Genomic DNA, 27,512 nt, shown 5'->3' with positions numbered 1-27,512 from the left:
TCCCATGGCTATCATCTTTCCCAAAAGGTTTTTCCAGGGAGGGGGCTTTGGGGCCCTGCCCTTGTGATAATTTTTCAGAGCAGAATACTTTACACATGGTCTTTTTCTGCGATTTCTACGTTTTATTACGTAAAAAATGTATATTGCCACTGTTAAAGGGCTGCAACTTTGAGCAAGTTAGGCCAGCCCTTGCATACTTGCAATGCCCGGGGTCCTCGTCGGTGTGCTTTGGGGTAGCTAGCTACATCACAGGGGCTACTAGACAAAGAAACAAGGTGTAGAAACTGTGGCATCTATTCCCCACCTTTGTCTTTATAGTGACTTTTTGGAAGAGGGAAACTAATGTTGTGATGATTTAACCAATGAACTAGGGGATTTTATAAGGAATGCTCATCGGGTGATAAATGTTTTTAATTATTTATTTGGATTCCAAGTATTTTCTCATGATGGTGTTATGCAATTCATATGGTCTTTGCATTAATTACAACATATGTTATTTGTAATGTGTTATTTACATTCTATAGTTGTATGTAATGTATCTTTAATCCCATGAAATTTTGTACTGCGCTTTGATGGTTTTAAATTTTAACCGAATAAAGCAAATCTTGACTGACTGTATGGTCTCCCATGCCAAAGATGTTAGAAAAATGATGTTGACATAAGAGCCTTAAGCCTACACAGAAGGGAAATGTCTGGTCATGCTCCCAGCAGATGTGTTTCAATATCCACCTTAAGAGTTTTATATCTTGTGTATGCAAGTTTGAATGCAAGTAGGATATAGGGTATAATTGTATGTGTAGTAGGCACACCCCCTGCTTGTTGTCCTGCTGTTAGTTTGGGGGCATTATGTCTCAGTAACTGACGACCACTATGACTACCATTTTGAGTGCCTAGAAAATAATTGTAATTGATAACAACATGCGCAGTTTACTAATTTCAGAGAGATAGGGTGCCCTCCATCATATTCAAGAGTCTTCTATGTTTGTCTCCTTCCCAATGAGTATGAGCGCCCATTATGGAGGTCCTGGTGGTGCTTCTGGATATTGCCTGAGCCTCATACTTGCCCCACGTTTATCCTTTACCTAGACAAATATGAGAATTTGCGAATTGTGGATATCAAGTGCAGGCGAGAGGCCTGTGGGTCCTGAAGAGTAAGCAATATGTTGTACCCATGTAGTAGTCTCTTAAAATCATTCTCCTCTAAATTAATTATTCTGAACTCTCCTTTACGACTAGTAAGAACAAGGGGAGTAGAGGAAAACCCTGTTGCATCCCTCTGTTGATTTTGAAAAATTGTGACAGAAAACCCACTTAGTTAACTTGGTCTGTCAGGGACCCATGCAATAGTCACTTTATCTATAAAGCCTCTCCCAGACCCCACCCACGGGAGTCCTGACCAGACAGCACCACTCAATGTGGTCAAATGCATTTGCGGCATCTCAAAATAAAGCAATAGCTTCTTTGCGCAAGTCCTTTGCTGATTAGACCAAGGTGTATTTAGCTGGCACAGTCACCTGCAACTGAATTCAAATTAAGCCTAGGGAAAATTGTAATTACACTGGTGTAATTTCGCGTCATGCTGCTTATGAAGAATTCCCATAATTATCTCTTTACGCCACAATGTACAAACCAACGCTATTGGCAGAAAATGTTTACAACAAGTGCTTAGGAACAATGCGACTGGCCAGAATGCAAGGTTATATTGATCGTAGCACTCATGTTTTTGTGTGCTTTTCTTGCATTAAATGTGTTTTAGCATCCAAAAAATTAACCAAGGATGCATGTCTCCCTCAAATATAACGCTAAATATAGATCTGCATTCCACATAATTTTCCCCAAATTTCAGGTAAGTACTCGAAATAAATTACATACATTTTGCAATACCCCTCTACTTGCCATTACATATTAGAGGCTTTAGGAAAGACTACATACTTCATACAGCCTTTAGAGCAGGGTGTAGGATGGGAAAAAGTGCCCTTGAACTTTAGGCCAGACTACCAGGTCCCAGCATCTAGGGCCAGCAGAACTTGTCTCAAAGACTGCATTTTGAACTTTTGCCCTGCCGAAAGAACAGGTTCAGAAGTCAGAGATCCATGATGAGTCCTCTTTGCTCAGCAGGGCAAGGGCCTCTGCCTCACCGGCAGCCAAGAAGGGTTACAGTACAGTCTCATTAAATTAGAGCAAACTTTCTACAACATAAGAGAAACACTGCATAATTTTTATCACAATTTTAGACTGTGGTACCTCAGAGGGTGAAGTCAGTTCCAGAGTTTCTGCAGCTTTATGCTCCACTATGGTAAAGAAAGATGCTTCCTCTATCAGGACCTCAGAGAGGCAAGGGATGTTCGTTCTGAAGAGATATCGAGGCTTTTTTTAAGCACTGATAAAATCGGAGTAAGAATGCCAGAGAAAATTGCCGGCCTCTGACTCATCATCCCCCAAGAACCCATAACATTTATCAAACATGGTTGTGCCATCATAGTTGGTGACAAACATAACTCATCATCCAGGGAAATTTCTGGGCCCTAGGAAGAGACTGTTCTTCAAGGCAAAATTTGACCTTCTCTGGTGCTACCCAGATAATTATATGACTTAGAGGGTGGCACTGGGAATATTTCCAAACAATGTGCCAAGACTGGCTCCAGCAGCAACGTCGAGTGTACCCTGAGCACGCATGGCATTGCATTCCGTGAATTGTTTTGAAGTGTTGAGGTTAAAATATGTGGAGGCATGGATTTGAGGCATCGGTCTGAGCCATCAAGGCTGAAGGAGCGGCACCACCATCGGGAAGAAATGCAGAGGGTACCAGAGCCGTCAAAGATGACAAATAGAGCCTGACGGAAGGCATCTACCTGTGCGTGGTCAGCAGGAGTCAGAAATTTCTGGTGACTCTTCTGAAGCTTTAGAAACCGCTCAACAAACAAGGAAGAGCCTGGTGTTCGGGAGCAGCAACATAACTCCCAACAGTATCGGGAAGGGGACAGTTTCTTTAAGAAAGATAATTTCTCCTTCCTAGGGGGCTTATTTGTGGTTTTGTTGGAGAGAATATCTTTTGTAAAGTATTTCCTTCACAGGAGACTTCCCTACAGGAGAAGGGCTACTCCTTGCCATGCTTTCAGGGTCTGGGTCAATATTAACTAGGCCTCCCAATCCAGGATGGTCTTCGAATACATCAGAAGAGATGAATCGCAGGCTGCTAATTTATTGTAGAATGACGATGTTCTGAGAATCTGACTCAGATATCCACTTGCAGCAGGATATGAATGCTGAAAATTGCATTAAGAGATATTTCGCCTAGTTTTTTCTGACGCCACAAGAGCACACTCGAGAACACATCGGTAAGACACAAAAAAAAACAGGATCTGACATTAGCATGTAGGTGTAAGCCTATTATACACTGGTGACATATGTCTGGCAGGCAGTCTTGGCTCGAGTGGCATGGAGCCACCAGGCAGCACTGCAGAGCTACTGCTGGGGAAAAGCTTTATCAGAATAAGCCTGACCCTTGGTGGAATATTCTTAATGTAAGAAATAGGCAGGAAAATATATCTATCAGAAAGGTGAAGGCAAGAGACAAAAAAATAAGCTTGATAAATTGCTAACCTTGAACAAGGAAGGTAAGAATAAAAAGTATAACAACACACAAGAAGAGGAAAGAAGAAAGGTGAAATAGAAGTCCGTGCTCACTTAATCAGGTCTCTATCTGTACAGAGAAGTGCTTTGGTTAAGGGCCAGTGACATACGAAAGTTTAAACAAGTAGCAAGGAAAATATGACGTGTTGCAAAAATACACAAGGAAGAACAGGGAAGGGCAAAATTGTGAGAGATATGCAGCTGCAAAACAATCAGAGTAAGAAAGAAGAAGAGTATACAAATGCATTACCGAACAAGCATTTGCAATGAAATAAGTCTTGCATTTCTGAGCGTTTGAGCTATTGGCATTGTAAATGACAATGCCTTTTATTTATGTGCTGTTTTGAAAACAGATAAACAAAAGGCATTGTCATTTACAATGCCAATAGCTTAAACTCTCGCAAATGCGAAGTCTATTGCACTGCAAATGCGTGCTATAAAACAAAAATGCGTTGTGAGAGAGCGTGTCCTGCCTGCAACTGCAGGCAGAACAAAGCTATTTGAGAACATGATGCTCAGAGGTTGTAATTAAAGCCTACCAAGCAGCAACACATGTAACAGGGGCAGTCGCCAAGGGAGGTTACAAAATGAGACAAGGAGGCACTACTAAGCCGGTTGACCAATGAACAGCCACACTTTACAGTGGACCATGACACAAACCAATGGAAAATGTGGGCAAAGAGTGCCTACATGAATACAGCATGCCTCGCAGAGCAGCGCATGCGCTGCCCAGGCTCGACCTAAAAAAGAGGAAAGACTTTTCTGTAATCAAGTTAAACTTACTTTGCCCACTCAGGGTGTTTGGAAACGGTTTCGTTGATCAGGTTGCTTGTGACTTCAATGATGTGAACGCTTTCCTGGTGCACCTGCAATTAAAAAAAGAAACAGCACAGATATAAGAAAAAACATACTCTGCAGAGTTGTTAATGGGGCGGGGAGGTCTTTGGGGTGAGTCTTAATGGGCAGAGAAAGAAAAAAAACATTCAGAAGAGAACCTTTCATTGGGACCCATTCTTTAACAAAGAAAAGGGAGAAGAAGCCGTTGGTCACAATGATCTTAAATAATTTCAGAGAAAATTTGAGACATCAGGCTGTTTATGATTCATGCGGACAGCTTTTATTGCTTTACATCTATGTCTGTGAACAAGGAGGCCAGTTTGTTGTAGAAAGTGAAGGCGGGGTGCTGCTGATTAGTTTTTCCAGGAGGTTTCTCTGCCTGCACTGTCACAATCTTCTCAGGAGGCCTGTGGCTGGGGTGGGACTACGTCCCCCAGCTCTCTCAGGGGCAAGGGGGGGCTGCAGATTGTCGCGGCGCAGGACACTTACCGCAGCGTGGGCTTCATTTTCCAGGATTTCTCTGCCCGCACCTTCTCTGGAGGCCAGTGGCTGGGGTGGGACTATGTCCCCCAGTTCTCTCTGGGGTAAGAACAGGTCGCTGCTCCTCGCGGCACGCTTATTATCGCAGGACACTTCCCGCAGCATGAGACCAAGGCTGGGCTCTGTTTCTAGGCCCTTGGCTTAAACTCTTGGGGAACAGCAGTGAAAATAAGAAGTCCATCGAAGGATCTCAAGGTATGAAGTGCATTTACCCTCCCCTTATTTATATTTAAATATACATATGGCCTTGTGATAGAAAATGGGTAAGCGGAAGGGCAGCCAACCTAACGTGTGTCAAGAGAGGGGAAGGTGGTCTCCAAGTCCATCACCAAGTACCTTTTGTCTGTTATGGGTGCTATTGACACTGAAAGTGGCCAGGTTGAGGCCAGTTTGGACACTTCTTTGAGGATCTCCGATGTACTCATTGCCAGCACTCTAGAGGCCATGGCAACTGCTCACTCTAACCCAGGACGCTCCCTCACCCATGTTTTGCCAAATGAACTAACAATGATGTAAACTGACCTAGCCCATATGGGGTCTAATCAGAAAGTAAAAATGACTTACCTTCGGTAATGATGTATCTGGTAGAGACGATTCTAGCTGCAGATTCCTTCACGTAGAATTATCCCCAGGCGTGAGACAGGATCCGGAAATCTTTTGCCACAGCATCCCCGCTCGCCAGGGGGGGGGTCGGGGGGCGACACCACGCAACTCTGCCCCTGCCCCGTCCGTGCATGTGACGTCAGCGAGGCCACGTAAGTCCTGCCCCGGCACGCCTACGTCAGTTTTCTTCTGAGAACTTTTCCGCGCCCAACGCGGATCCATCAGACAAAACTGTGAGAGGATAGGAACAGTGTGCGAAAGAGCAGAGAAAAGAATGGTGAGGAACACCGCAGCACCCAAGGCAGGGAAAGAATAGAGAACAGAGCACAGCCCTGAACAGCAACCCTGCCAGTACTAAGAGAGCCCCCCGACCCTCCCACCCGGAGCCAAAGAACAAATGAAAAAGTGTCATGATAGCATATAGCAGGACCACAACCCACCCCATAACAATGAAGGGGAGCCAGTCCGGCACAACAAGGCACGACAAGACTCCAAGATAGTCCCAACATGGAATGTGACAACCCCCATCCAGAACAAGGGCAGAGGCCCGACCCAATGGCCCCATCCTAGAGGATAGCAGAGGGGCAGAACCCCTAGCAATGAAGGGAGAAAGAGAAGGAAGGATGGGGGGGGGGACCCAACCTAGGGCAACTAGAGCACAAAGGTACAGAAGTACCTACAAAACTGTCCTCCAAATCGCCAGAAGTGGGGGAGGAACAAATAACAGAACACGCATCCTGTCAGAAAAGAGCGACAGAATGCACGCACTGAAGACATGGCCACTGACAGGGAGGCGAAAGCAGAAGACAAAGACAAAAGGTCGTCGCAGAACGGGGAGTAAGGGCGGGTCGTGAAGAAATCTGCGGCTAGAATCATCTCTACCAGATACATCATTACCGAAGGTAAGTAATTCGTACATCTGATAGAGACTACTAGCCGCAGATACCTTTACGTAGAATAGATAGCCTAGCCATACCCAAGGGGAAGGGGGGTCTGTGAGAGGACCTCCCCAGCTCAGGCGAATCCAGGCCCGACAGGGGAGAAATAAATCGCCAGTACAGGGAAATACCCAGTCCTCACCAGCAGGGGATGGGCAACAGGGATAGGGGAAAAATCCCAGTCTCCCCCCCCCCCCCCCCCCACCAAGCAGACTAGAACCGCAGCGCCGCGCAGAACACCACTCCACAGTGAGTGTGTCCTCATGACAAGTGGCGGCCCACCGTCACCAAGCAGGAGAAGGAAAGCCATACAAAAAAAGACCATCAGCCAATGTACCATGGACCTCCACCGGAAGCCCCAGGTACAGGCAAGACAAGAGGAGACTAGTAGTCGTTGTACCAGGGACCTCCATCAGAAGCCCCAGGTAGGGCAATGTAAAAAGAGGACAACAGCCGATGTACCAGGGATCTCCAGTGGGAGCCCCAGGTACAGGCAAAATGAAGGGAGGGGAGTCAGCAGCCCATGCACCAAGGACCTCCACTTGAAACCCCAGGCACAGGCATCACGAAAGGAGACCATTAGCCAATGTACCAGGGACCTCCAAAGGAAGCCCCAGGGACAGACAATAGGAAACAAGAACAGCAGTCAATGTCCCAGGGACCTCCACCGGAAGCATCAGGTCCAGATAACGCAAAAAGGAGGCCAAGGAGGAAGAGCAACCCAGAGACTCAAAGGAGAAGAGCCGAAATGAAGGCAAGTGCCCTCCACCGGAAACCCATCCGGTGAAGTGGGCAGTCGGACTCATCCAACTGGATGTCAACAGCCACACCGAACAGCGCCTCAGTAATAAGGCGGGTGAAAAGAGGAAACAGTCTCATAAGCTCCCGAAAGCCAGAAGCAGGGGCACCTGGCCTCACTCCAAGACCCTTGGCTGGACCAGAAGAACCGGCGGATGCCGCCGGGTGCTAACCAGTAACCACCTAGGAAACAAGAGGAGAACAAGTAGGACGAATGAAGTTGCCAACACAGGTAATAACCCTTCTGGACACCAGACAGAGGACCAGGCCAACAGCAAACCATAGGCAGAACGCCACCAGACAGAGGACCAGGCCAACAGCAAACCAGAGACAGAACACCGCCACATGCCGCAGCCGTCCAAGAAACGCACCAGCGGCATACAGCAACACCAAGAAAGGAAAGGAACCCACAAGGGGAAGATCCCCTTCCCAGTATAAGACATGATATCTAATAGCTACAAATACCCCACGGTGGGTAGGCCCAAGAAGTATGGGAACCACTCTTAAGTAAGAAATCCCGCATCACAGAACAAATTAGAAACCCTGCGGCAAAAACCACAGAAGGCTTAGTAAGCAGCCAAAAAGAACACTCTGGCAAACGGGGGCTTGACCCAACTTAAGAGGTAGGCCAACTCAGGGCCTGGAGTGCACAGTATCTCTCACAGAAAGTGTAATGTTCACTCCACACCAGATTCCAGGAGGAGTGGGATAACACCTCCCACTAACACCCGGAGGATCAACAAACCACCCACTGAGGAGGAGGAGGACAAAGCCCCACCAGAAGACACTGGATGGCTGAGTCTGCAAGAGTATTAAAACAGCAGGGCCCCCTCAAAAGGGAGGTCAACCAGACGCTCCCTAAGATTTTCAGGAAAAACAGCATCGCGTAGCCAAGCATAGTGATGGAGTGCCACAGAAGTAGCCATAGCACGGCCAGTAGCATCGGTGACGTCCAAAGCCGCACGAAGAATAAACGCGGTCAACTCTTTACCATTCAACACATGGGCCCACAGATCAGCTCGGGCACCTTCATGAGAGACCGAGAAAGAAGGGACTCCACCGAACCCCACAGGCTAGAAGTAGCCCTGGTCAACACACACAAAGTGCTAAGCGCTCTCAAGGCAGCACTGGAGGAAGCGAAGACATTACGCACCCATGAATCTAACCACCGGACCTCATGAGACGGAGGGAACAACCCCACAGGCAAACACGGAAAGGTACTATGCAGTAGAGCGCCTTGAGTAGAAGGGTGGAAAGAAAGGCAGACCGGGTCATGCGGAGCAGGCCGATGGCGATACAGAAGCGCATGAGGCACTGGATTGCCCGTGGCACGGCGCCTCCAGTCCCCCATAAGAGAATCATGGAGTGACGTCTCAAATGGAAGGAACCACTCCCGTCCACCAGTGCCCTGGTGGAGAATCCCCAAGAGGTGGTCTGTAGAAAATGGAGTGACAGGTTCACCCATCCTCAGAATACCAGCAGCCGTGGAAATAGCCAGAACAAAGGCAACACTGGCCTCAGTAAGGCGCAACGGAGGTGAAAGCAATTCCTGCATGGGTAACGATCGAAGACTGAGCCGCCCTTCCCCAATTCCAGGGGGAAGCGGCCAGCCCCGGCATAGTGGAGGATCCACCGAGAAATGAGGAACCTGAAGGGCCTCAGAAGGAGAAAATGCCAGAGGAGAAGCCAGCCGCGAGCCCGGGAAAGAAGGGTCTGAGGATTTTGGCCACGAGGACGAAGAGCCTCCCCTAGAAGATGCCGGCGAAAAGGCAACTACGCGGCACCCTTTCCCCGGGGAGGAACACATCGACAGATGACAGACCTCCCGGATACGAAGGGAATTCAAGAGACAAATCCAGAACCCTGCGCCGGCACGGCTCCGTGGAGGTCAGCAGCGGCGCCTGATCGTCGTCATGCGGCGCCAGGGGAGCCACTTGCGATGCCAGCTCAGCTCTAGACGGAGCAGCCGCCCGCACCGAGGATCGAGGGGGCCTTGGGAAAGCACCCAAGACCCCACCTCTACCTGTGACTCCACCGGAGCCGGGAGGGAGGCTCCTGTCACCGAACCGGCACCAACTCGACCTCTGGTGAGACAGCTGCCTACTGAGTGGGCCGAGGGGGACGCAGGTGCAAGCCCGGGGTCCCAGCGATCACCTGTGACACCACAGGGAGCCCCATAGGTATTTGCGGCGAGACAGGGACGCTAGGCGCCGAAGAGGGGAGCCCGAAGGACCACACCCCGACGGTGCTACTCTCCTACGACCTGGAGCCGAGACCTTCGGCGCCGGGGCCGGAGCCGCCAGCTACTCCGCGGAAGCCCCCGCACGAGGCAAGGGATCCGCGGACTTCTCAGGAGGTGGAGAAAGGGCCAAAGAAGCCTGCAGAGCTGCAGCATAGGCTGTCATTTGGGCCCTAGTCGCCTCAGCGCCGGGAAACGGCAGATAGGGAGGCAACAGGCAGGGGCGCATGTCCCGGGGGGAGCAGGTGCCCACAGCAAAAGGAGGACAAGGCCTCGGAGATAGACTGAAGGACCTACCAGCCGGTGAGCCGCGCCCTTGGGGCCGCGGCGAAAGACAATGTCGCAGACGAAACCGGCGGTTCCTTTTTTCCGAGGTAGGGGAAGGATGCTGAGAGGACACCGACTTGGATAAGCGCGCTGACAGCAACTTCACCCGGCGCTCCCGCCGCGTCTTAGGCTTGAGGGGCTGGCATGCGTCGAGGCTCTCCGAATCATGGTGCCCACCCAGGCACCACACGCAAACTGGGTGAGGGTCCATTGCCGACATGGGACGTGCACAAGAGGGACAAGTATTGAAGCCCGAAGGCATTCGCACACTGTTCCAAACGTGAAAAAGGGATAGGAGGCCTGAAAACAGGCCAGAGCACAACCGGATCGGCGTTGCAAGCGGAAAGAGAAAAAACTGACGTAGGCGTGCCGGGGCGGGACTTATGTGGCCTCGCTGACGTCACGTGCACGGACGCTCAGGGACCGAGTCACATTGTGCTGCCCCCCCGGTGGGCGGGGATGCTGTGGCAAAAGATTTCCGGATCCAGTCTCACGCCTGGGGATAATTCTACGTAAACTAATCTGCGGATAGTAGTCTCTATCAGATTCACACAGCTAAATCCATGTGTTATCTATGATCCACCAACGCTGACAGAGTTAGAAATTATAGTTCTATCGGAGAGCCCACCACCCAAGAACGTTAGGAAAGAATTGGTTAATGTGGTTAACGTGGATAGAGCAAACAATATACCCTCACTGTTTAATCCTACAATATCAACCTAGCAAAGCATTCAAGCCAAGAAGCCCGCTAGCAAAGTGGGGAGGAAGCCAGCCAATGATGTTACTGTCAGAGAAATCAACCTTAAAGACTTATGTGGCAAATGTCTAGAGAGACTACAATGACTTGACAGCCAAATATAAGAAATAAGTAATATCTGCTCTTTGGTAATGATGAAATTGAATAATTTAGATGGAAAGCTAGCCACTGATCACCTAGCCCAAGGAAGAGCAACTGAAGCAATGGGTCATGCCCAAAATCTGAAAAACACTTATCAGATAAGTGCCCAGGTGCAAAATGCGCATTCACATAAGGTAACCCACCTTGGAAGTATGCAATTGGAAGCCGGGTGGGTCCATGAGCTCCCGTGTGACAATCTGATGATAATTAGACCATCCCCAGAGGAAAGCTACGATCTTTGAGAAGGGACAGGAGGCAAAAGAGGAAATGCCTATGGAAACGGAATCGTCTCAAATGAGAATCCCAATAGGCCAATTGAGTGATCTGATGTCCGCCCTCATATTTCTCCAGAATGTACTCCCTATCTAATCATACTTGAGAATGTTCCAAAGATACGCTCCTTGTGCATAGAAAAACACATGTCCTTATTGAGAAAAGTGACTTACTGGTTGGGGAAACACTCAGGCTGGACTTGTCAAAGAAGATAATTATTGTAAGAAGAGTCTCCTGGGTTGGGCCTACAAATAAAGTCTTGCCTGGGGACTGCATTATAACTAATTTCAGGTGGCCAAATCTAGTGTGAGCCATGTAACATTGCCTGTACCCATCAATCTTTCAGCAAGGGGGTATTAAAGCTCAACCCTTGGGCTATTCTTACAGCCCGAGGACAAAACATCCTCGATCTACTATTGGCATGATACAACACACCAGCCCAATAAGAGACATTGTTGCATATCTATCTCTCAGAGGTAGCGTGCCAGTTTCTATTAGATTTGAGGCGTTATCTCTAGAACAGCTGGGCTGACGACCACAAATCTTTGGCACCCAGGCGATGGCCATGAACTCAATTCCTCTCCAAAGACTAAGATGTCTGGGACTAATAATAATGATGTGCTATCAAAGACCTGGAACCTAGTCTCTCGGAATATGGTGGTCCTACAGGCCAAATTAAGTAATCCTGATTGATGCTGTTCAACTAGCTGTGCCCAATCTATTTGTTGCCAAAAGACATGGATACAAGCCATCCTGTATATTAACAGCTATTTAACATTTAGGATCCCAGGAACACCACCAAACTCAGGAAGAGCAAAGAGTGATTTGGCAACTTTTATTTCGGTTACTCTTGTAGGCATGACTGTTCAAGAAGTATATATACGCCATATTGCCAAATACTATTATTAAAACTGCAGAAACCATTTGATTTGATATTGATTAACTTCTACCATAATGTTTTTGTCAGAACCAAAATCAGGGTCCTGGATGATGTGGAGGACCATTTATGTAAGATTGAAAATGATCATAACAGGGAATTTTTAATAATATGGGTTGAGGATTTTAATATCTGCAGTGACCCTAAAATCATGATGGCCTGTGGCCTCCGGGCGAAAGACGTCTTACCTGTCTCACATTTTAGGCATACGCCATATGGAGACACTTTTAGTAGAGTAGTTGCCTCTAGAAATGTGATATTTTTTCAAGATTTTATTGCTCAAATTCCAGTGTGGTAACAACGTTCATTGGGTCTGGCTAATGTTCCATGGTCTACTATTCTATCAGATGACTGTGCTCTTCTCGATGCACCGGAACAGAATGTTGCAAGTTCCCAATGCCTCACCAAGATTCAATCAGCACTACACATATATTAGCATGAATGCTAAAGAACCCCACAGGGGAAAGGGGATGTGACACAGAAGAGACTATCACACTGCGTCTGATTCTTTCTTCAGCCTCAGACTTCTCTTTTTCTTATCTTCTTCTGCTTACAGGCTTATTAAAACTGCTGTAAAGAAATGCACTCATTAATACATTTATGCCTCTTTTAATTCCTAATTTCTGTAATGTTCTCGGTTACCTACCCTGTGTAAGTGTGACCTGTGCTCCTCTTCTTTTTGCTTAATATTGTATCTCGTGCTGAAACTAAATGTGTGATATTATTAGTCTTCTTACTCTGTTTATCTCCTGAATTCTAATTCTATTTCTCCATCTTTCACAGATGAAGTCTATTTTCAATATTTTATATATTTAAAAATGTAAAGAAAAGTGTACTAAGTTGCATGGTAATTACAAACAATTACTGCACTACTTTGAAGAAAAAATGTAGTTCAGAGTACACTGCTATAAAAATATATACAAATAAAAAAGAAATAAAAGGAACTCGAAAACGGCAACAAAATATCAAGAAAAGACCAAATGGAAAAAAGAGAAGCTAGCAGACACTAATTTCTGATGTCTATGTTTGAAAAAGACAAGGTGCAAAAAGATGTTGAAACAGAGAACGCAACTGGAAAATTGGATGTGAAAAGTAAATTACGAGTATGGGAAAAACTGAGCAGGAAAGAAATAAACAAGTCTTGTGAACTATCAACTCTTAAAAAATATTTAGAGGTACAACGTGTCCCCAGGGGATTAGGAATGATGTTGATGCCAAACCATCAAGACGCCACTAATGAACTGTTACAGGAATGGGGAGATCATGTTCTGAAACCCTTCGTTAGGCCTAATTGAAATTCTGGTAAAGCATATTGAAGCAGCCCTCAAAAGAGTTCAAGAAGAACTATGCGAAATGGAAAAGAAATTAATGACTTTGAAATTGGGCACAGAATTGACTAAGTACAAAGAGGAATTAGAGGGACACAAAGAAAAACATGAGGAAATAGTTCGACAACGAAAGCATATGAAATTCATACGAGATACAGGTGACTATGCTGAAGGGCGAATCTTTACATTTGCTCGAAAATTTGATCCTTTTAGGAAACCAATATCGTTAAACAACTTAGCGAGTACCTCCAGTAGTATCTCCTCATTAACATCTACGGATTTAAATAGCGGAGAGGAGTTGGAAAATCAATTAGAGGGTAAAAAACAAAGTTTTTTAGGAGGCATGCGCCTGGTTCTCCAACAACGACAGTGGGAGCAGAACCGCGGAGCACAGCACCAATCAAGAGGAAGGGGCAGAGGCCGCCCATGGCAAGGAAGAGAAAAAAAACGCAACGGAGAGGAAGACGGGGCAAGCGGTTCGATAGAGAAAATGGGGGCAACCACCAGGAGCATGTCACAGAGGAAAGAACGCTATTAGATGACCATCAAGAATATGATAGAGGAAAAAATACCAACAAATGTACTCCAAGTAGTCAACTTATCGAAACGTCAGATGTTAGAAACAGAAATTTCCTTACTCAATGAGGAATACAGTTCTGTCCTATAAAAAACATGGACATTGCACAAACAAGAATCGATTTATATTTGTATGCAAGAAAGATGAAGCTAACAAAATTCTTCATGGAGAATCAAAAGAAAGATCACTCAAAAGTAGAACACCTGGAATCAATCCTAAAAGCAAAGGATGCAACAAACTACCTACCATTATTAAATCTAAATGCTTTGGAAGGTGAAGAAATTGCCCTTCAAGTAGTCTGTACACAAGTGGGAGCTGGGTTATGTGAAAAACGTCCCAACTCAAGATTCTCCCCACAATTACCACTGGGAAATAACATAAATCTATTTCAGGAAGCTGTAACACATGATCTATACAAAGTGAAGTAAACAGGATAGAAGGACAATTTAACGAAAGGAGAAGAAGAAGCTCTACACAACCTTTCAATGGATAAACAGATTGTGATAAAAATCGCTGACAAAGGCGGTAATGTTGTTATTTGGGATAGACAGGCTTACATTGGAGAAGCCCATCGACAACTGAATGACACAACAGGTTATGAAAGGTTACAAATGAATCCAATAATTCCAATAAAAAGAGAAATAGATCAGAAGCTTTCAAAGTGGTCAGCTCAAAAATTATTTGACGAGGATGGGAGAAAATCTTTGATGGTAGACCACCCGGCGAGGGCTACTATAAATTTCCTTCCTAAACTACACAATGATTCCAAAAACCCACCAGGACGACCGATAATATCGGTAAATGGGTCATTACTGGAACCAATGGCAAATTATATTGACCATCTTTTAAAACCATTTGTGGAAGGTCTAGACTTCTATGTGAAAGACACAAGCAATGTTTTAAGAATAATCCAAAACATAACATGAAAAGATTCGTACCATTTGATTACAATGGACGTCATCTCATTGTACACCACCATAGCAAATGATCTGGGTATAATGGCATGAAATTACTTCCTACAAGAGAGGAATATACATCTGAAGGACCACAATACAATGCTCACAGAGATGTTAGAATTCTGCCTAACAAGGAACATCTTTCTTTTCCGAGAAGAAACATTCAGACAAAACAATGGAACTGCTATGGGCTTTGCCTGTAGTCCAAGTTACGCCTGTCTAGTAATGGGATGGTGGGAGAAGGAGGTGGTATGGAATTCCCACAACAAAAGACATGTGAAAAAAAATCTTACAGTGGACCTGGTTCATAGACGATTTGCTGATTGTATGGAACGGTACAGAAATGGAATTCCATGAGTATTTTAAGATTCTAAATGAAAGTATCAATAACTTAAAATTTACCTTTGAAATGAGAAATAAAAGGGTAACATTCCTGGACACCGAAATTTGTATAAAAAACAATGAAATCCAAACAACACTTCACCGGAAAAGCACAGCGACCAATGCCACTCTACAAGCAGATAGTTTCCACCAACCATCAAAAAGTATCCCATATGGGGAATTTCTCTGAATTTGCTGCAGAATATGCTGCGAAGAAATTGAATGGTCGAAACATAGTACCATAACGAAAGAGAGATTTAAAAACAGAAAATATAATGCAGGCACTGTGAGCAACTGTTGGAAACGAGCAAATGAAAGAACGAGGGAAGAATGCTTGACACCAAAACCAAAAAATGCAACAAAAAACCCAGCACAAATAAGATTCATTACAGATTACACACAGGAGTCAAAAGCTGTCAATTCAATACTGAAAATGAATTGGAAAATATTAAAATTGGACAACACAATTGGAAAACTGGTGGGTGACCACCCAAGTGCGACATATCGCAGAGCGAAAAATTTGAAAGACCATCTAATTCACAGCCACCTGAAAGCTCAGGACCAAAGGGGTTTATGGCTACAAACAAAAGGCTTCGTAAAATGTTACAGTTGTAAGGTGTGTCAGATAGCAAAACTGACAGCAGCACTTCAAATGGCAAACAAAAAAGTGGGGAAAATACAAGATCTGATTACCTGTAAAAGCAAATACATAGTGTACGTAACCAAATGTCCCTGTAAATTGAAGTATATAGGGAGTACAACATGTGAATTGAAAAAAAGAATATTGGCGCATATGCGGGCCACCATAAACAAAGATAAAAACAACGCGGTGGCAAAACATATGGAGATGGCCCATAACGGGTATTGAAAATCCTTAAAGTTCGTTGGAATTGAGACAGTTGTAGCAAACAAACGAGGAGGAAATATGGAAAAAATCCTTTGTCAAAAGAAATCGCGCCATATTCTTAAATTCAGAACAATGACACCATTTGGATTAAATCAATCGGAGGAATTGTACGTACATTTTTAAAAATAAAACAACAACAATCCAAACAAGGAGTCTTCTTGATTACGGGCCCCAACGTGCACAGAAAGCAAATTTAATATAATCATGAAGGAAAAGAAGATAAAAATATAATCATAAAAATGCTAGAACTTTGACCAAGAAAAAAAGAAAAAACAAATATAATCATGAAAATGCTGGAACTTTGGGTGCATATTAGAGACATTAATTGTATGATATATCTATTGAAATAATATGCAAAAAAGTGTAATGGTTGTTGAAAAAACGTACAAAATGATCCAGTTTGCCTTTTGTGATTGCCAAAATGCAGAAAGCTACATTTCCCAGAATTCAATGGGGTAGTCAATGAAACAGGAAATGATGTAATAGCACTTTTCAAACTTTAAAAGTAATGATAGAGTAAGAGATTGTAAGCCGTGATCAAGGCACAGGAGGTGCTTAAACGCGTAGGAGATGTTTGTCTGATGATGCCGAATATCAAGGAACTAGGAGAAAGAGAAAATAAAACAATTGCAAAAGCCCGCCTTCGGTGAGTGCGACCCGTTTTTCTGGTTTTCCGGATTTGGAGTAAAAATATATTTAAAAATGTAAAGTAAAGTGTACTAAGTAGCATGGTAATTACAAAAAATGACTGCACTACTTTAAAGAAAAAAATGTAGTTCAGAGTACACTGCTATAAAAATGTATACAAATTCAAAAAGAAAACTGTTAAACTTACTAATTGTTTTTGGGGTATCATGATACTACCAAACTCTCCGTATTTTTTTTTTAAAGCATACTGCAACTTGGAATATTTTGATCTACCTTTTACCACTTTTCTAACGTGGTAATAGTTAGGGCACAAATACCACACTTTAATACTTACCTACATCAAAAGGCGTAATGCAGGACATGGGCAAAATAAAGCTAAAAATAACATAGCTGCATTTAACTTTTCTATAGCCAATAATTAGACGATCAACTAATGACTTGTACTCACTATGTACTGTAGTACCATTGCAAAATACCCCCATATTTCAGATATCACCAACTTTAAATACCTTAAAACCGATAAATTGGGCGTGGCCAAGAGAGCCATCATGGCGGACGCAGCTTATCGGAGCTCCGTCCCGCCAACTACTGATCCGTGAATTTATCCGGTCTCCCCCTGCTCCCGTGCGATTCGGAGGAGTGGAGCCAGTGCCCGAGCCGGGCGGCGAGCACCAGGTGGACCCGAAGGTGTAGATTGGCCTCCTCGGAATTCCCACTGACGGTGGGCTCTGGGGGAAAGGGGCCCACCCCTGGTCTGTGAAACACTGCGGCCCGCAGCGGCGAGGCCTAGACCTGAGAGGCGGAGCCGGGGGCTCGAGTTTGGTGTACCCCCGGCGGCGAGATCCGGTGACTGGCCTCGAGGTGGGCATATTGGCCCTCAGGAAAGGAGCGAGAAGGAGAGGGACGCCCACGGGGGCGCGACATTGGGCATTGCCGGACTAAGAGGCTGGAAGGGGTCCGTGGCTCAACCTGCGGCGGTCGGATCGGGCCGAGACAGGGGTGAGAGCGGTGTGGGGTGAGAGCGGTGTGGGGTCGGAGCGGTGCCTGCCTGGTCCTGGAGCCTGCGTGAGGAAGCCTGAGGAGTGCGGCTGGTCGACGGACCCTGGCCCGGAGGTGCCTGATACCCTGTGGTTGAAGAGAAGCTGGACTAGAGCGGGGTCTCCTGGCGTAGGGCCCATTGTTGTTGTGGGCTGTGGACTGAGGCCCCGTTGCTGTGTGGCGCCCCGGAGCTGGGGGGTGCGGAGTGGCGCAGACATGGGTCACTGCTGATGTACGGGGGACAGTGGCCTGCTACATCCCACACGGCGGCGGGACCGGGCCGCGGTGGCGGACGGGGCAGTGCGACGGTGTGGACTGCGTCACAGGGCCCGGTGGAGGCACTGTAGCCCTTTGGGCTGTCGGCCTGCTGGAGGAGACGAGTAGCACGGATCCAGAAGGTGAGCCCAGGCCAGCGGGTGCCCATTCTTCAGCAGGGAGCGACCTGGGCACGCACACGTGGCCCTAGTGGGAGTTGAGTGGCCCAGCTGGTGAATGCGGCGACCGGCCTCCCCCGGGCCAGAACCCTGCACCTAGTGGTAGTGGCCATGACGCGAGGCGGAGGTGGTGGAGGGACTACAAAGCAGGGGCCTATTGACAAGTTCACCAGGTCAGGTGGAGGTGCAGGGGCGGCGGGCGGCCAGAAGGACTCCGGACCAGATAACGTGGCGTTGATGGCAGCCATAACCCAGTCCCGGGATATGTTGGACGCAAAGATAGGTGCAGTGGGATCAGAGGTTACATTACTGCGCCAGGACTCGGGAAACGCCGTATCCCGCATTATGGAGGCAGAAACACGCATATCGGGGGTGGAGGATGACGTCGCATTCAGAAGGGTCTGGCACTCCGTGCTGAGGATGCAGAAGGGCGGGCCAGGCGGAACAACCTGCGCTTCGTTGGGCTCCCGGAAGGATGTGAGAAAGGCAATATGGAGGACTTCCTGATGCAGTGGCTGGAGGGCTGGCTCCCCCTGACTCCCTCTCTAGATGCTTTGTGATCGAGCGGGCGCACAAGGCCCTCATGCAAAAGCCGCCGGTGCGGGCTCGTCCACGGCCGGTGATAGCCAAATTATTGAATTATCATGATCGGGACACTATACTGCGACAGGCCAGTGTGAAGGAACCGTTACTCTATGAAAACCATCGTATACTGATTTTTCCAGACTATACACACTTGGTGCAACAGCGGCGGCAATCATTTGCAGCGGCTAAGGCTCGTCTTAGAGACCTCAAGCTCCCCTATGCCTTGCTCTATCCTGCCCGCGGGTCGTATTTCAGTCCCGCACCCATTTCTTCGATACCCCTGAGAAGGTGTTCCGATGGACTGATGAAATGGTGTCGGTGAGAGTGCATACACCACCAGGGTTGGAGTCGGATTCGTCATTGAGTGGGACACAGTCGCGGGCACCACGAGGGTCACAGAGGAGGGGTAACTGAAGGTCCAGGTCCCGGCGGCACTCTGCGTCTGGCGATGCCTCGGAGGAGGGGGAGGGAGCTCCCGAGCATCAAACGAAGGTCACCTGATATATCCGTGGGACAGTCTGAAGGGACTAGATTTGCAATGTACCTTGGCATAGTTTTGTGTGTTAGTGTGCATTCGATGTCACTGTTTTGCGGGCAAGGAAGCATGGCTGTGCAGATGTGACTACGGCTCTGAGAAACGATGTACGGTAGCGGGTCAGAGGGAGGTATATTTTGGGCGGGCTTGTCCCCCTAGTTGAGGGTTGGTTGAGGGTAGTTCAGGGTCTGGGGACTTTTAAATGGGGATCCATTGGTGTGAACGGCCTCTGGTCCCACGTTGGGGGCCGAGAGTCAGTCATGCCGCGACAGGTACTTCAACGTTTTTGAGGTATGGGGTTGGGAGGGAAGGGGGGGCTGGTTGTTCGAAGGGTGGGCTCGGTTGGGGTGGGGAGTGAGTCGCACGGTTCTATGGAAGCTTCAATGGTTGTTGTGTGTGTAACTGCATGGCCCAGTTTTTGGATGTTCGCTCTGGACGTTCCCTGATGGCAAACTCTGAGGATGGGGCATGTGGGCCCAGGGGCTCTCTTCGTGTCCTTAGCTGGAATGTGCGGGAAGTCCTAGACAAGATTAAGAGGGGGGCAGTATTGCGACCGGCGAAGAGGGCAGGAGCTGATGTATTGATGCTACAGGAAACCCACTTATTAGGCACTAAAGCATTGTGTCTGCAGCGTTATGGCTACCACCAAGTTTTTCATGCAGGTTTCACTAAGGGTTCCAGGGGGGGTGGCCATTTTAGTGCACCGCAGGATCCCCTATGTCCACTCCACCCACTGGATAGATACACAGGACCGCTGTTTTTTTGTTAAAGGTAAGGTTGGGGAGGAGCCTCTAGTGCTGGGATGTGTGTATGCCCCACCCCCTCTACAGTGGTCATTGATTGAGAAGCTATTTGCGGTGCGGGCAGACGTCCCGGAGACATTGGCGGTTGTGGGTGGGGATTGGAATGATGTCATGGATGGCATTAGAGTCAGGTACAGACCGGGGGGCGGTCAGGGGGCGGATAATTCCAACAAATTGAGTGACATGATCAGGGGTTTAGGCTGGGTAGATACATGGAGGCACATGCACGGTAACAAGCGGGAGTACACGTTCCTTTGAGCTGTCCACAAATCCTTCTCCAGGCTGGATTATATTTTTGTTCCCAGGGCAGTGATTGGTAGGGTGGAGTCAGCGCACATATTACCATGCGAGCACTCGGACCATTCCCCCACTGCCATCGACGTCTGTTTAGATAGGAGACGACAGCCGTTTCGCTGGCATCTCTCTGTTTGGCACCTGCAGATGGCGGACTACCAGAAACATATGGACGAGGCCATAGCTCACTACTTGACTGAGAATGTAGGGTCTGTAGCGGATACTGGAACGTTATGGGAGGCCATGAAACCCACGCTACGGGGAGTGGATATAGCCTGGTGCGCGGCTGCCCGGAGGAGGTGTAGGGCAGCATTAATTCAGGCCGAGGCTGAGATCAAGGCGCTGGAGCATCGGGGAAACACGGAGGGTGAAGGTCCAGTAGTAGGGTAGTTATTATTGGCACAACAGACCTATGCCTCCCTGTTGATTGATGAGGCGCGGTAGATATGGCTAGCGACGCGTAGCAGAATATACCAGTGGGGTGACAAATCGGGGATGATGCTGCACCGGCTATGCCAGGGCGTGTTCCAGGCACAGACCCTGCCGGGGATACGGGATGGTGCGGGATCACCTGTCACGAACCCTAAGGAGTTAGCCGAAGGTTTCGCTGCCTATTACGCGGATCTGTATGCCCCGAATGAATGCCTTCCTGCGGATGTAGTAGACAAGTTCCTTGCAGACCTGCCGCCACGTGCGGTCTCCGGTGTGGTGTGGGAGCGCCTTGAGCTCCCGCTGACGGAGGAAGAGCTGGGTACAGCCTTGGGCAAACTCAACACAGGAAAGGCCCCCGGACCCAATGGGTTTCCTAGTGAATTCTGTAAGAAATACCATCTACAGCTTGGTGCCCACTACAGAGCGGTCTTCGAGGAGGCCAGGGAACGAGGCAGCCTCCCTCCAGAATGGAGACATGCAGAGGTGGTGGTATTTCACAAGCCGGGTCGGCCTCAGGAGCAGCATGCATCGTATCGCCCAATCTCCTTGTTGAATGTGGAGGCCAAGATTTTGGCCAAGGCATTGGCCAACCGGTTATTGCCCTATATCACAGACCTCATCCACCCGGACCAAGCTGGTTTTATGCCACAGAGGGCGACCAGACATAATATTCGGCGTGCCCATGTGGCAGTGGCGGCGGTTCGGACTGCGGGGGTACAAGCAGCACTTCTCTTAGCCGATATGGACAGGGCGTTTGACTCACTGAGCTGGATCTACCTGTTTGCACTCCTGCCTCGGCTTAACCTTGGACCCCACTTCATGTCGAATCTGTGATTATTATATACAGATCTGACAGCTTCGTTTAGAGTTGCAGGGGCCACATCCTCGAGATTTTCCATTGGGCGGGGTACCCGGCAGGGCTGCCCCCTCTCGCCGTATCTCTTTGCTCTAGCTATGGAGCCGCTGGCGCATGGGTGCGCATAGATGCGCAGCTGCGAGGGCTTGAATGGGAGCAGGGGCCTTCTGATAGAATTGCGCTATACGCTGATAATGTCCTGTTCTTCCTTACGGACCTCAATAGGTCAGGGCCACGCCTCTTACGCATTCTGCAGATCTTTGGTGAGACCTCAGGGCTGTACATAAACCCACGTAAGTCAACTTTATGGGTATTCGGGGAAGGCTCAGGGGTGGGGAACTGGGCTTCAGCGCTTCAGGTAGCGGTGGGGGGCATTAAATATCTGGGGGTGTTCTTATCTGAGGTTCCCACGGTCTCTTGGGAGCGGAATGTAGCGAGTCCGGGCGGATATTAAGACATGGTCCGGCATGCCCCTGACAATCTATGGTAGGTCGGCCATCTTTAAAATGGTGGTCCTCCCCAGGCTGCTCTACCAACTGCAGAATCACCCTTTCCGTATCCCACCCCACTGGTTCCGGCAGGTGGACTCCGCACTAGGGCAATTCCTCTGGGAGGGAGGCACAGTCCGGGTGGCATTGCGCACTTGCTTTTTGTCAACCTATTGTGGTGGACTGGCGACCTCGGATGTCCTTTCTTATTATCAAGCTTCTCATCTTCTGGTTTTAAATGAGTGGTGGTATGGGGACAGGGGGGACCCAGCATATGCCCTGGAGTGCTACCTAATGGGATCTCACACACTGCATACTATCTTATATGCGGCACGAACACGGAAGGCACTGCCGCTGGTCACACAGGTAGTGTTTGAGATCTGGAAACAAGCTCTACGTCGAATGGGGTGGTGGAACACCCTGACGGGGGAAACTCCCCTTTGGTATAATGGACGCCTACCTGGTCTGGCGACGCTGCAGGGCTTTAGGGGATGGGACAGTATAGGGATATCAACACTGGGTAATGTACTGTCAGGAGTGACACTTAAGTCCTTTCAGGATCTGAGCAGCGAATAGGGTATGCCTCGATCTCAATTTTTTAAGTACCTTCAGTTCCGCCATGCTCTTGCCCCGTGCCTGGAGGGCCTAGACTCCCTCCCTGAGTTTAGTCCTCTGGAAGCAAAGGTGTTCATGGGAGACTTGGAGACAAAAAAAACATCACGCATTTACCAGTCCTTGGTCACACACTGCTCCTCCTCATTGCAGAAATTACGGGAGACCTGGGAAAATGATATCGGAACACTAGAGGAAGAGGACTGGAGGGAGGCATTGGCAGCCCCCAGGGATGCTGCCATAGCAATCCGCTTACGTCTCATCCAATTTAAGTACCTACACAGGGTGTATTTCACTAGACAGCGACTGTGGCGGGCGGGACTTTTGCTTCACCGGACTGTCTCAGATGTGGTCAGGGGGTGGGGACGTTCTTGCACACGCTGTGGAGCTGTAGCTCTTTAGACAGGTTCTGGGAGGGGGTGTGGGATGGTCTACCTAAGGCTCTGGGGTGGGTGCTCCCCCTTACACCGCAGCTGGGCCTATTGAATGTACTGGCGGGGGTGGGGGTAACATCTATAAGAGGCACCTATTACTGCTGGGACTCACATTGGCCAAAATGGACGTGGCCAGAGCATGGAAGGATTCACAGGCCCCCTCTGTGGTGGCGTGGAAGAGAGGGCTTTATTTTTGCATGGGCATGGAGCGGCCGATTTTTATTGCCCGGGGGTGCCCACGAAAGCACTATAAAATCTGGAAGCGCTGGGCCGATTTTAGGGGTCTGTGGCTTGAACCTCCGGTGGAACAGGACCTTCCAATGGATATATGAGGGGGCTATGATAACAGGTGTATGCATACTGTCAGTTGAATGTATAATGAATAGGAGAGGTGAGATGGATACCGTGCGGCAGGGTGGGTTCCGGGATGGGGGAGGCTTGTGAAGGGGAGGGGGGGCGATTATTGCTTAGTTTATGTTTCCTTGTTTATTGTAAGAAAAAGCGGATTGTGATTTAATTTCTGTTACATATTTGACCTGCAGATATCTCTGGGGTACAGAGCTCTGCGAAATGTGTGCGATCTGTCAATATATATATATTTTTTTTTAAACGAATAAATTAGTTACACTACTAACCAAACTACAAAAAATAATCATGTGGGCACAATAATATGCCATCCTGCCACATTGTAACAAAATGAGACTGGCAGTTTTCACAGAACGGAAAATACAAAAGTGTATGTGAAATACATTGCAATTAAACATGTTTCGGGACCACCCTCCTTTTTTTTCCCTCCCCCCACTAAACCCCGCAAAACATTCACTCCTTCAACAATGAAACAAGTGGAATAAGTATCGTAAATTTTGCAGAGATTCAGCAAGCGAGTCCAAAATGTTTAAGGGAGAAAATATTTTTTAAAATCCATAGGTCAATAATATCTACACATTTATAAACAAACAGGATATCCCATGACCACTGAAATAAACTGGCAACAGGTTGTTAATATTAATAAAACCTAATATATAATTATATGTAACACCCTATGCCATAAGTCAGCAAAAAGCTGATCACACAATAATGGAAATTTTAGGTAAAAACTATAAAGCTGTTTTTTACCTTTGGTAAACACAGCCATGATCTAGTCAAATTACCCAGTTGGGATACCCATGTACTGTGGTATACCATGAACTTTACACGGTATACTATAGCACAAAATATATAAGTGCATTTTGTATAACATACGTTTAACATTACTTACACTATTTGCATATACAACAAGGAATTTTACATTTACATATTAGAATAAATGTTTTACCGATCTGAAATTTTTTCACACACTCTAACCCTATGTTTCCTTTAATTTACACATTCCACTTTACGCCACTCTACTGTACAACAAGTCACGTTACAACACTCCACTGTACACAGTTTCAAGTTTGCAGCTCCAGTTTATGACACTCCAATGTCACTATATTGTAGGCTAATTTACTGAATGTTAGTCCACTCTACTCCACGTCACTAGTCTACAACACTTGTCTCTATGCTATTATACTGTTCACCGCTGTATTCTACTGTACTTTTGTATATGACAGTTTCTGGACACCCCTACACTGTATTGCTCGCACCTGTACGCTATTCGCTGTAAGCAACTCTACTTTACTCTAAACCACTATAAGCTTTTCAACTATACCGCCACTTCAAAGTATAGTACTGGAGTGTATGCTATTCCAGTGTATGCTACTCTACTCTACACCACTACACTTTATGCTAATCCAGTATGCAGAAATGCACTGTACCCTATTGCACGGTACCCCACTGTAGGGTACACAATTTCGCTTTGCACCACTGTACTGTAAGCACTCCAATATACGCCACTACATTTTATGGATTTTAAATTTAGAACACTGCACTGTACCATACTCAGCTTTGCGTAAGCCCACCATACACCACTCCACTGTATGGTACTCCACTCCAGTGTACGCTATTCCACTTTACGCCACTCCACTGTACCACAGTCCATTGGATTCCACTAAACTGTACCCCTATTTCTGTACATGATTTTCCAATATTTGCTCCTACCCTGTACAACACTCCAGCATATATCATTCAACTGAATGCCAGTGTAGTGGACGCAAATACACTCTACAATATTTACAAAACATAACTCTACTTTACCACACTCCACTCTATACTAGCACACTATATACCACTATAGTGTACGCCACTACACTCAATACCACTTCAAAATATGCCACTGTACTCTATCCAAATTCACTCTACACCAATCCACTGTACGCCACTCCAGTATTCTGGATTCCATTTTACTCCACTACACTATGCCACGATATAAAGTACCATAGTAGATTTTATGACACTCTCCTCCTGTATATTGTGCCACACTCCACTCTATAACACTCCACTCCAAGAAACTAAAAAGGGTAAATATTCCAAATTTGTTACTAACATTAGAAAACCCATTGAGATTCACAAAACGAAAATCAAAGGTTAAATATAGTTAGGAAAGGAACAAAGCAGGGAAAGTATTGGCCAACTATCTTAAATCCAAACAAAATAAACTAAATACAGCAGTGATAAAGACAAAAGTGCCATGGTTGGGGGCGCGGCCAACCGAGATGGCCGAGTGGACGTGATCCATGAGGAATCCGCTGCAAGTTGGGAGCATGGTCCAGACATGACTGTTAATATCGACTCCTAATACGATGCAACGAGTGTTGCATGAGTGACTTCATGGGGGACAACACTTGGATGGCTTGATTCACCTGCGTACAAGCTGGATGCTGTTGGGTGCTTATAGACCCAGAGACTAAACTGCAACGCCATGGGTGTCACTTGACTGGCTGTGATGCGGACGTGCAGATGGCTACCCCCTGGCAGTGCGGAGCGAGAGGTGGCTCCAACCCCAATTACACCCAAGAAGCAGACAGTGGCGGGGATGGCGAATGAGCGCCATGTTGGCTGGCCCGGTGCTGGCCTGATGGTAGAGATCGGACCGTGATGTCGGGAGTTGTGGCCTTCGAGGGATGAACACGCTGCAACACAGAGGCTGGGCGGGCGCCCATGCAAGCTCTCAGTCTACTCGCTGCCTATGGTGGTAGAATATCTATAACGGAACCGGCAGCCTGACCCGCAGGGCACAGGATATCGAGGATGCCTTTCCAGCGGTGAGGGCAGGCTTGCAGCTGCCGACTTTGCCAAAGGACAAGAGGAGGCTTGGAGGGGGGCCCACCAAAAGACTTATTATGAAACGACAAGGAGCCGGCCACATCAATGCCAGACGTGAACAGGGCGCGTGCACAAGACATCCCTTGGTTAGACTGAAAAGGATTGCTGTCCGCATCAAGAGACAAACTAGTGCCTATCGATAAACAGGTGCTGCATAACCAGCCGGAACTTGTGACCCAGGGTGGTGAGGGCATATGTGAAGATCTACAATAGTGAGACTACTAACACATATAAAGGGGAGGCGCTTGTTTTGGTGCTACTGAACACATCACCCTGTGGAGTGAAGACTTCACCTAGTGGATCGGAGTGTGAGACAAGTACACAGGGTCTGTTGCTGCACCTGTGGGTTGTGCCTTCTGACTTTACGCTGCCCAAACAAGCTCAGCCAAACAGAGTGCCCAGCTACTTTTTGTCGATAGAGGTGAGGGAAGATACTCCTTAGAGGCACAGAGAACAATATGGCGCTCACAAGGGAGGACCTCCTCACCTCTTCACAGGACTTTTAAACAAGAGCTTCTGAAAGATCCCAAGTCGGATATGACTGCATCCCTGGAGGTGCTTCGTGCGGACATCCAGGGCAAACTCACGTCGCTCCAGCATGATGTTGACTCGGTGGGTACCCGCACATTAGATTCCGAGACTAAGACACAGGAGCATCAGGGCCACACAGATTGGAGAGAGGACTCCACAAAACTTCAGATGCAACTCCAGGCTTCTATCCTGAAATGTGAAGATCTCGAGAATAGATCTCGGCGAGACAACATTCACCTTTGCAATTTAAATGGTGTGGAGGAACCAGACTTGGAGGCATTTGTTGCAGGTCTGTTTTCAGAGCTATTGGGACCCTCCAGTAAGAAAGTCAAAAATTGACAGTGTGCATAGAGTGGAACCGCCAAACCCAGGAGGTGGCAACCATCCTCGGGATGTCTTAGCTAAGC

At 47.4% G+C, this 27,512-nt stretch overlaps 1 protein-coding gene across 3 annotated transcripts in view; it reads right to left on the bottom strand.

Moving 5' to 3' along the window:
- TMEM245 (transmembrane protein 245) overlaps nt 1-27,512 on the bottom strand; it is an 894,766-nt gene that overhangs the window by 349,689 nt on the left and 517,565 nt on the right. For all 3 annotated transcript variants that reach the window (XM_078687734.1, XM_078687733.1, XM_078687735.1), the window contains one exon: nt 4,417-4,499. In XM_078687734.1, the coding sequence (XP_078543860.1) occupies nt 4,417-4,499 (83 nt within the window). The remainder of the gene's footprint in view (nt 1-4,416; nt 4,500-27,512) is intronic.

Source organism: Lissotriton helveticus, chromosome 4_1, assembly GCF_964261635.1.
Source record: "Lissotriton helveticus chromosome 4_1, aLisHel1.1, whole genome shotgun sequence".
NCBI lineage: Eukaryota > Metazoa > Chordata > Amphibia > Caudata > Salamandridae > Lissotriton > Lissotriton helveticus.
The sequence above is the reverse complement of the archived record's forward strand: the minus strand, read 5'-3'. Positions and strand labels throughout refer to the sequence as shown.